Source organism: Gadus chalcogrammus, chromosome 6 (genome assembly GCF_026213295.1).
Source record: "Gadus chalcogrammus isolate NIFS_2021 chromosome 6, NIFS_Gcha_1.0, whole genome shotgun sequence".
NCBI classification, from domain to species: Eukaryota; Metazoa; Chordata; class Actinopteri; order Gadiformes; family Gadidae; genus Gadus; species Gadus chalcogrammus.
Genome location: NC_079417.1, coordinates 24,132,336 through 24,143,768, shown reverse-complemented (window position 1 = coordinate 24,143,768; position 11,433 = coordinate 24,132,336). Strand labels below are relative to the sequence as shown.

The window sequence follows — 11,433 nt, the reverse complement described above, 5'->3', positions numbered from 1 at the left end:
CCTTCGTGTAAACGGGGCCTCAGTGTCTGAGCAGTGTCTGACCATCACTATGTCACTGTGTCAATTGCCACCACACTGTTTAGCCGAAAAGCCCATACTGGCGTTTTAACATTAGGCTACTTCAAGATCAGCGGTTTGTGAGTTCTTCCCTTTTTTGAGAGACCAGTGCCCTATACCACGAAGCTCGCTGAACATACCCAGGCTTTCTTGGGAAAACCTGGCTCGACAGAGCCGCAACTCGCAATCAGAGTTAAATGGTACCACGAAGCTCACTTTAGATTCAATTAGTTGAACCAGGTTTTCCGCTTTAGGTTCAGTGCGCGTTCACGTGAAAGGGGCGTTTTTTGCGTCATTTTTCTCACCTTTACGATAGATCAAGCAGTCTATATGCGTAGAAGTGAAAATATTCTGCATATTGTCTGTAAAATAACTATGCCAAATGCAGAATTGTTCGCCATTAATCCAAATAGAATGATGATGATTTAAAAATGCATAAGCAACGTCCATCCTGCCTTATTCTATCATTTAGGGAATTCACTTTAAATACACCCAATTTAAGAAATGTATGGCATGTTTTCGACTGCCGAGAGGTTGCGGCTCTAGCGTAATGGATTGGTATAAGACCCGAACGCCAGCGACCGGGGTTCAATTTCGCCGGTCTATCATCATGCTTTTTACCCCCATAGATGTGGTGCCAGCACGGCCTTGAAAATATGGGTTCAAGTTCGAAATAAGCACAAAAATATAATTCCATAAGCTTTAGTGAATAAGTATTCCATATGCATGAGAATTAGGACTTTTTAAGCTTCACATAAATTTGCATCACTTGGGAGTCGACCCCCCCACGCAGAAATTCAAGACTGACGCGCTACCTCCACTCTAGCACACTGTCACGGAGACACAATGCGCAACAGTAATCATTGTCTACATAAGGTCCAAAAGGACGATCAAATAACGAACACCCTCTGATGAGAATCATCTCTCATGAAGAACCCCAATTTCGTTGTTTGCACAATGACAATAAAGTCTGAAATCTGAATATCGTCAGACAATGCCAAGGGATTGGTTCTGTCCCGTAAAACCCTCTGTCTCCGGAGAGACGCCTGTACGAGAAGTGCGCCGGGGTCCACGGGAACACCCACAAATGGTGACGCCATTGTCAGAGGAGGGGCTAGGAAGCTGCGCACGCCGATTTAAGTAGCCGATCTCCGGCTAGACTAAGCCGAAAAACTGCTCCCGACCAGGTTTGGTTGCGAGCATAAGTCACCATGGTGATACAGCGACGCTAAAAGAGATCGACTTTCGTGGTACAACTAACCCAGGCTTGGAGCTCAACATACCTCGCTAACCCTCTAAGCGAGCTTCGTGGTACAGGGCCCTGGAGGGCAGAGAAACCACGACACAAGTCCCTAACACAGTGGTGTGACCTTGGGGAAGTCCAGATCAGATTGTTTTGTCAACAATGCACAGCAAATTCCACCCGAGCTGTAAAGACAAAACTTGAAGCTCTAGAGCAAGAGAACTTACTTATATCTGCTAAGGCCAGTGGTAGGAATATGGCAGGCTTTGAGAGCTATTTAAATCAGAATAAGTTAAAACTCAGGAAACTTCTGGAGGATAGGGGGGAGGGGCACTAGTGAGAGCCCGCTATTTGCTACATGCTAATTTTTTGGACTAGAGAAGTGGACATCAAATACTGAACACATGCAGTGTCTCAAGCTCCCTGGTGGAAGAGAGACAACTGACCCATCAGACATCAGGTCACTTCCATTGTTGTTTTATGAAGATCTGTTTAGAGCTGAGGATTGTGATAAATCTGCGGAGGAGCACCGCCTTTCCTACAGTGAGCTCACCCAGGCAGTACAACAACAGAACTCTGGCCGGACACCTGGTTTAGATGGTCTGTCGGAGGAGTTCTATAAGGTTTTCTGGTCTCTTTTAGGACCGGTCCTGCATAGCGTCCACCAGGAGTCTATTGGACAGGGAAGTCTACCTTTAAGTTGTCGTAGGGCAGTCCTGTCTTTGCTGCCAAAAAAAAGGGGATTTGGGATGCTTAAAAAATTGGTGCCTTGTCTCTCTCCTATGCGGGGACACAAAGATCTTCTCCAGATTACTCACCAATAGGTTAAAGGCTGTAGTAGGCTCAGTGGTCCACAGGGATCAAACATACTGCATTCCAAATCGATATATTTTTGAGAACCTGTTTCTGGCTCGTGACATCATAACCACAGCTGCCTATCATAAGCTGAACCTGGGCCTCCTCTCCTTAGACCAGGAGAAGGCTTTTGATCGGGTTGACCATGGCTTTCTGTTTAGGACTTTAGAGGCTTTTGAGTTTGGTCCAGTTTTCATAGGCCTCATCAAGCAGCTCACTCACCAGACCTTCCTCTGCTTCCAGAGGAATACGGCAGGGGTGTGGCCTCTCTGGGCTTCTTTATGCTATCCCTATTGAACCTCTCCTTGTAATGCTGAGGGCACTAATGGGCACCATCGCGGCACCAGGGATTCCCCTACCGTGTCACTTACAGCCTATGCAGATGATGTAACTGTGATTCTGCAGTCGCAGGAGGATGTGAAGGTGCTCTCTCAGGTTTTACAAACCTATCAAAGAGCTACATCTGCTAAAATTAACTGAGAGAAATGTTCTTCCTTTTTAATTGGAGACTGGCAGGACTCGACACCACCGGTATTGCCACAACGTTGTGTCTGGAATTTGGATGGTTTTACGTTTTTGGGGGTATATCTAGGAACTGTTGTGTATATGAATAAGAACTGGGAGGGAATGGAAGAGAAAATAGCAGCTTGGTTATAACGGTGGAGGTGGATATTACCACAGCTCTCGTATAGAGGGCGGGTGCTGGTGGTCAACAACCTGGCGACGTTGATGTTGTGGCACAGATCGTTCGTAGTTGACCCCCCTGTCTCCCTCCTCTGTAGTCTCCAGAAGATTTTTTTTGCATTTATTTTGGGATGGGTATCATTGGCTTGCCCCGGGGGTTTTGTGCCTGCCCTAGGCTGAAGGAGGGAAAGGACTGATTCACCTAGCAAGTAAGGTCGCTTCTATGAGACTACAGACGGCCCTATGTCTCCTCTATGCGCCCGACAGTGTGCTTTGGGTTTTCTTTGCGCGGTCAGTGATGCATGGCATTGGAGCTTTTTCCCTGGACAGACACTTTTTCTTATGACGAACAATCGATGGATACGAGGGTTTCATCCCACTTTTTTCTATAAATCTGTCCTGGAAGCATGGAATATACTAACTGTGTCAAGAAAACCAGATGAACATTATGGTACAGAAGAGCACCTTTTTTTTAAATTTTCTCATGCCCACCCAGGAAAGAGTCGAGGATAGCTTGATCTCGGCTTTCATGGGAGCAGGCTTTACCAAGTTAGGACACCTGCTAGACCGTGAGAACGGAAGGTGGAAGTTGGCACTGGAGGTCAGTGCCAAGCCTGGACTGAGGTCTCTGCGCCTGGTGGCTGAACTGTTGGACAGGCTCAGAGTCACCCTCCCGACCAGTCTCTGTGCTGCAGCAAGCAGCGTGGTAGCTGGAATACCAGAACGTGTGGTTTTCCCTGGTCTTCGGATATCTCCTAAGTGTGTATCTAGAGGACAGGGACACCTGCTGACCTATTATGGTCTTACTGATTTAGTTTTTGCCTCAGTTGACCGAAAGTCACTCTATCACATATGCAGCAAATCCCTGTTTTTCAAGCAGCTGACCAGTCGTCCAGACACCAAGTGGCGGCAACATGGACAGGTTCAAAAAGAGTCCAGCTCCAGAAGAGTGGAGGACTTGCAGTGGCGCCTCCTTCACTTGGCCATCCCCACTAATCGTTTTGTCTCAAGGTTCAACCCTGACGTCATGCCAACCCTGACCTATCTGCCCAGCCCCAGACACAACCTGGGTTTCTGTTTAATCAGAATTTGTTATTATTTTCAGTATGGTACAGTAATGACAGAAAAGGAAAATGTACACTGCAAATTTCCTTCTCGGTCAGGCAAAGCTAGCCATCTATAAAAGCCACAAGACTGAGAAGGAGGAGGGCAATGGGAAGGATTTAGTGGGGGTGTTTAAGGTGATGGTCAGGACCAGGGTGGCAGCTGATTTTACTATAAAATGACTGATGAGTTTTTGTGTTTCATCCAGCGTAGGTGCATTGGTGGTGTCATATGCTTAGTGGACTCCACTGATGGAATCTCTTTCCAGTTTTAAGACAATGTTTTTATTTTTTGTTCCTTTTAGTTTGACTTAACAAAAGTTGAAAGATGATATATGGTTTTTGAGATACCACATGGCCGAGTGTTGAAATAAAAGTATTTTTAAAAGTCAAAAGTCTCTCTCTCTCTCTCTCTCTCTCTCTCTCTCTCTCTCTCTCTCTCTCTCTGACAGTGTTCTCGACTCTATTGTCTGGCTGCCTCTCAGTTACTGAGGAATGTGTGTGTGTGTTTGAGTTGGAGTTCATGTTTGTGTTCATGTATGTGTCCGTGACAATATCTGAGTTTTAATGGGTTTGTGCGTGTGTGTGTGTATATATATATATATATGTATATATACTTGTATATATATACTTGTATATGTGTGTGTGCTTATACATGCATGCATCCTTGTGAGTGTGTGTGTTACTGTATATAAACATGCGTGTAATTGTGTGGAAGAGGTTCCCTATTTAATTAAACCTTGTTCCTAATAATCCAGCTAGATGCTAACAGCTAATCTGGTAGTGTGGCAGAGGGGAGGGGCTCTGGTGTGTGTGTGTGTGTGTGGGGGGGATAAGGGGAGGGCTGGAGAGGTAGGGGGTGTTGTGTGTGTGTAGGAAGGGGAGGGGGGGGAATAAGGAGATGACCCGGCTGACACAAGGGGCTCAACGTGGTGCTGGGACGATAAGCTCCCTGTGTGTGTGTGTGTGTGTGTGTGTGTGTGTGTGTGTGTGTGTGTGTGTGTGTGTGTGTGTGTGTGTGTGTGTGTGTGTGTGTGTGTGTGTGTGTGTGTGTGCGTGGAGGGTGGGAGGGTCGTTTAAGGGCATAGTGACCAGCGAATGATTAGTGACTCAAGCTACACACTCGTCTAGCTCTTCTTAGGTGCTATAGCTTTTATAAATATAAAGGCTCATCAATTTGTTCATCAACATATCATCAAGCTTTTAGAATTAAAAAGGTTCATTAATATGTAGATAAATGTAAAGCTTTTATAAATATAAAAGATCATTAATATGGTGATACACAAAGTATGTATGTAATGTAACAATGTTGACTCATGTAAACATACATAATGCTGTTAGAAATGTAAAAGTTGATTGATCCAACACACACGTGATCAGCATCAGGCTCTGTGTTCAGAACAGTAATACACTGTAGGAAACAGGAAATGAACAACAGTTGCAAAAAATGAAGAGAGAGAGAGCATATTTAGATTAGGGTTAGGGTTGGGCTTATCTGTTTTATCTGTTACTTTTTAAAGTACTTTTATAGTTTAGAATTTGATATGTATAGATATTTTGTATTTAAAGGTTCAGACTTATTATTATTATAACATATACCTTACCTTTACTTTTATTTTATAACGCTGTTTATTTTATTGTTCACCTGCTTTGGCAATGTATATTTTTTATGCCAATAAAGCTTTTTCGAATTGGAGAGAGAGAGAGAGAGAGAGAGAGAGAGAGAGAGAGAGAGAGAGAGAGAGAGAGAGAGAGAGAGAGAGAGAGAGAGAGAGGTTGGGGTGGTTCCATATATCCTCTCTCAGACTCCGGCTCCAGTGGAGTCCGTTTCCAGTGTTTCTCCTGCTCCGCTTGGGGTTGATTTACTTCAGCCTGACTTACTCTCCAGGGTAACGGGCACACCCACACTATTCCACACACACTCTCAACACACACACACACACACACACACACACACACCCAAACAGACGTTCAAGTCACGCAGAAACCCACAGGCAGGAGCTCTTTGTGGCACCAGGAGAAGGAGGAGCTGTGTGTTACAGTGGTGAGAGTGCTGTTAGTGAGGAGTGATGATGGACAGGGGGACGGCTGGCTGGACTACAGAACTCTGAGGACCTTGAAGACCATGGAGTTAAGACGGAATCGGTCCCAGCGGACCGGTGTGCTGCTGTGGGTGCTGCTGGGTAAGAGCGTCAGCACCCTGCGTGTGTGTGTGGAAGTGTTTGTGTCTGAGTGTGTGTGGCAAAGTGTGTGTAAATGTGCAAGAGTGAATAAGGCATGATGTTTATATGAACCACCACCTGTTTACAATGCATGTGTGTGTGTGTTCTTTTGTGTGTGTGTGTGTGTGTGTGTGTGTGTGTGTGTGTGTGTGTGTGTGTGTGTGTGTGTGTGTGTGTGTGTGTGTGTGTGTGTGTGTGTGTGTGTGTGAGTGTATGTGTGCTTGCTTGCGTGCACTTGGGTGTGTGTAAACTATTTTTCAAGTTAAAGATTTTTTGGGGTTAATTTGAAAGGTTGTAAAAGTGTTAAGAGAAGAGATCAATAAACAAATGAACAGCAGTTTCAGTGAGCTGGTTCGGTAACTTCTACCAAACCAGCTCACTATTATTTGAACTAGATACAGGGAGCTAGAATCTCTAACCCCCTATCTCTAGATAGAATGACTAGAGATACAGAGTTCTATCCAGAGATAGGGAGCTAGGGCTGCTAGTGTGGTAATTAGCCTGTGTGGATGCCCGTCCTTAGCAGTGGGGGTTTGAGGGTCCCTGTGTGTGTGTGTGTGTGTGTGTGTGTGTGTGTGTGTGTGTGTGTGTGTGTGTGTGTGTGTGTGTGTGTGTGTGTGTGTGTGTGTGTGTGTGTGTGTGTGTGTGTGTGTGTTTGAGAGAGGGATCCTGACCTATATTTTTCCCGTGCCATTCATCTGTGGGAAGCAGTTGAACCTTGTTTAAGCCGCGGCCGACTGCAGGGGCTGGTGGGTGGGTCGCAGGCATGGGGGGCATTGTTGGCCATTACCATAGCAACACTCGGTCCGACTGAGCTGCGTCTGTATTTTTTTGTGCAGCGTCTGAATGGTAGGAGGGGAGGGTAGGCCTTTTCAAGGGGCATAGCGTGCGACAACAATAAGACAGACTTAAGGCAGTGTTTTTTATTAAAAACAACTCTGGAGTTCAGAGACTCTCTGACACTACTTTTTAATTGTGTTTATTGTGTCAATGAAACAATTTTTATTGGGTCAATGGAACATGTTTTAATGTGTCAATGAATCAAGTTATTGAGTAAATGGAAGATGTTTTACTGTGTTAACTGAACATTGTTGAACCAGTTTTAATGTGTAAATACTGCGAGTTGTAATGAGTTTGAACTGGTTTGGATGGAACAATAGAAGGAGACATGATGACTTTAAAGCAGTTCATCGTGCAGTGCTTTAGACTTAACCATGCCCCATCTCCAGGGACAAAGGAATGCACATCTTGGACTCTGAGTGTACAAGCGTGACTCATGGGGTGGCGGGAGGGGGGTTGGCAGGGGGGGGGGGGGGGGGGGGGGGGGGGGGGGTTGTGCATTTTTTGGGTCCAGCCCCGGGTAACCACCTGCGGTGAATCATGTGAGGGACAAAGATCAGCCGTGGAGCCTTGGCAGCAGACCCTGGGTGTTCTGTGTGTCGGGACATCAGTGGTGTGGTGTGGAGACGAGAGCGTTTAATCTTATAAACATTAGTATGTTGACAGACCCCCACTGTAATATTCTGGGCCGGGACCCAAATGCGGACACAAACTCAAGAGGAGAGCCATATTGAATAAAGGAAATGGCACGGTAAAAACTAAACAAAAAACAACCGATCAAAAACAAGCTAAACTGATAATGGAGAGTTAACTAGATAAGCAAATTGACTAAAAACTAGAGCTGTCAGTTAAACGCGTTATTAACGGCGTTAGCGCAAACCAATTTTAACGGTGTTAAAAAAATTATCGCGCGATTAACGCAATTATTTGATTACAAAAAAAAGGCTCAAAACAAAGAAGCAGTAGCCTGACTGCTATGTTCAAATGACATTTGTTCAAAGCAGTCGTTTAATTGCACTATAGGCTCTTTTTTTGTATCGTCCTGTTTTGATCAGTATATGCCAATGTTGTTATCAATAAAAAATCATTTGCACAAGGCAAGCCGATGCACTTCACCATGTTGATAAGAGAATTAAAATTAGAAGAATTATGGGACAAAAAAATCAAGGGATATTTAGCATAGAAAAATAATTTGCGATTAATCGTGATTAATCGTGAGTTAACTATGACATTAATGCGATTAATCACGATTAAATATTTTAATCGCTTAACAGCTCTACTAAAAACACTTGAAAACTAGAACTCACTGGTAAGATAACAACCTAAGAAACAGAAAAGATCTTTTTGCTTTGACGACAGACAATTTGACAAAGTCAGAGTAAACTTAAATATATGAGGGAAAACACAGGTGGACACAACAAACGAGTTAACACAACAAAATAGTTAACACAACAAAGTTATTTAACAGACAATTCAGGGAAACAAGACTAAGGGGAGATGGAGGACATCTGTGGAGCCATTGTGTCGGAGGGGATGGTACGTGATTGGTTAGGTGCCATGACTAAACAACGCCATAAACAACGTGTTGCATTTTTCATACACACTCATTGAGACACTCTGATAATCGGAGAATATCCTCTTCTAAGCGAGGAGGCTGCTGCTGTTGTTAATTACTCTAGATAAGATAGTTGTTGTTTACATTTAGAGAAGATAAGCTAGGACAACTTTAGTTATCTCAGGAGGGAAATTCAGGTGGTACAGCAGTGCAGCATTAACAAAAAAGTGCAAACAGTAGAAGACAACAAAATCAAATGAGAATAACCATACTCTATAGGCCTACAAATATTACCCATTAGCCATACAATATGGCAGGTAGCAGAAATGTCAAACACCAGACCAGTATTTTTTAATTCAGCCCTTAAAAACGTCACAAAGTACGGAGAAGAGAAATATGTCAAATAATGTGTTGTTCAAGTGCAAGCATTAAGTGGCAAGCATTAAGTGGCATTTTAATAAAATATGCAAACTTCATTGGGACCTTATGATGGCTATCCCGACCCCTAAGATCGTTAACCAGGTAGAATTTCCCTGGTTAACGACAGGGAAAGTTAAACAATACCAATATTCCCTGCTCTGCATTTTCTCCAGCAGTTGACGAATGAGATCATTACGATACCTCAGAGTTGCTCTGGGTTACCCCACAACTCATTCTGCAGCCGTAAAACAATAAATAACTATAGATCCTAACAGGTTCTATCTGGTTCTGTTCTTTTGTAGTAGAATCCTAACAGACTGTTTCTATCTGGTTCTGCTGTTCTGTTTATATCAGACTGGTACCTCCTGGTACAAGCAATGACATCATCGTGGGCCGACCCTGTATATATGAGCATTTGACCTGTGTGTGTCAGGATGTGTGAGTGTGTTCGTCTTTGTGGATGTGTGGTTGTGTGTATTTGTGTGTGTGTGTGTGTGTGTGTGTGTGTGTGTGTGTGTGTGTGTGTGTGTGTGCGTGTGCGTGCGTGCGTGCGTGTGTGTATTTTTGTGTAAGGTTAATATCAGTTCTCTGGAATGTGTGAGTTCAGAGCATGGATCATGGTCTTATCTGCTGGACTCCCACTTAAGAAGGCAGGAAGAGGAGGAGGAGGAGGAGGAGGTTGGGGGGAGATGGGGGTGAGGTGAGGGGTGAGGTGAGGGGTGAGGCGAGGGAGGGAGTTGGGTTCCCCAAAAAGGGGAACAGTGTGTGTGTTTGTGTGTTTTAGGTTAACAGATAAAGCGCGCGAGAGATTGAGTGAACTTTGGAGACAGAAAAAAATTGGGGAGAGAACTTGTTTGAGAGAAAGAGAGATGCCAACAGAAAGTGTGTGGGAGAGACAAAAGGAGAAAGTAGATGAATGAGAAAGAGACATAGAGGGTGAGGGAGAGAGACAGGAGGAAAGGAGAATAGGAGAGGAGTGAACAGGTTGAAACGAGAGGACAGAAGGACAGGAGAGGAGGAGAGGACCACAACTTATTAAACTTTGTTCTGATGTGTGACAGTGTGCTATGAGATGGATGACCATAGTAGGTAGCTGTATCATTTATGATTCGATGGAACAGTTCATGTTTATCTGTATGTGTGTGTGTGCCTGTACGATATGCCCAGGCTGACCTCTGACCCCTAATAAGTGGACTTTGGTCGTCACACAATCTGCTTAGCCTGTAAATACACTTTTAATTCATGAACTCTGTGCAGGGAAAAGTTAAGCTGTTATCACAAACTATCACTGTTAAGACTTTGTTAAAGACGTATTTCATCCCAGATCATCTTTACTGTTTACATGTCATACACTAGACCTGCCACTTTATAAAATGGTCTGCTTTTCAAAACCAAACATGCCAATAGGTCCGGAAGGAAGAGATCTTAATGTTCTGGACACATTGAAGAGACACAGTTGTTGTGTCAACAGACAAAACAGTTGTTCCTGTCTCACTGAGCTACATTTGGACAGTGCAGGTAAACATATGAATCTGGATTGTTTTGTTGCCTTTCCTCCAGGTCTGCTGTGCGAGCAGACTGAGCAGCTCTGTGAGTCCACATCCTGCCATGAGGACCAGAACTGCGTTGTGCTGCAGAGTGAAGCGGTGATGTCCAGGCTACAAAAAGACCACCTCTGTCTCTGCCCCTCCACCCCCGACCAGCCCCTTATCTACATGGGGGCCGCCTGCGACCAGCTGCTGGAACCCTGCCTTCTGGCTCCCTGCGAAGACTGTGGCGGGACGGCCGGGACCCGGGACTACACCTGTGCCTGCCCCCTGGGTGGGGGGGGTGAGAACTGCAGCACGCTGCAGGAAGTAGCACGCTGCTCCAACGAGACGTGCCAGAACGGCGGTGCCTGCCTGGAGGGCGACGTGGACAGCCCACCTTGCCTCTGTCCCCCGGGGTATAGTGGAGACTTCTGCCAGGAGAAGGTGGACGAGTGTGTGTCGGTGCCGTGCCGTAACGGGGCCATCTGTTTGGCTGGCAAGGGGTCGTACAATTGCTTCTGCGTCCCGGGTTTCCAGGGCTCTCACTGCGAGCTGGACATCAACGAGTGTGCCTCGGTCCCGTGCATCAACGGCGGCTCCTGTCTAGACGAGGTGGACCACTACCGCTGTGAGTGCTCTGTGGGATTCAAAGGTAGGCTCAACCTAACTTGTTTACTATTCACTACTCTATTGGTAGACTGTTGACAACTGGGAATCAAACCCACAACGTTTGGGCTGGGAGTCAAAAGCCATCGCAGATGACTGATCAGGGGTACAGACCAGCGGTACAGACCAGATAACTGACCAGAGGTACAGACCAGAGATACAGACCAGAGATACCGACCCAGAGGTAGAGACCAGAGGTACAGACCAGAGATACAGACCAGAGTTACAGACCAGAGATACAGACCAGAGATACAGACCC

At 45.3% G+C, this 11,433-nt stretch overlaps 1 protein-coding gene across 1 annotated transcript in view; it reads left to right on the top strand.

Moving 5' to 3' along the window:
• Positions 1-5,808: 5,808 nt before the first annotated feature.
• The window catches only part of LOC130384567 (protein crumbs homolog 2-like), a 22,156-nt gene continuing 16,531 nt past the window's right edge, over positions 5,809-11,433 (top strand). The window contains exons 1-2 of the mRNA XM_056592813.1: positions 5,809-6,125; positions 10,540-11,160. Coding sequence (XP_056448788.1) covers positions 6,068-6,125; positions 10,540-11,160 — 679 coding nt within the window. The 5' untranslated portion in view covers positions 5,809-6,067. The remainder of the gene's footprint in view (positions 6,126-10,539; positions 11,161-11,433) is intronic.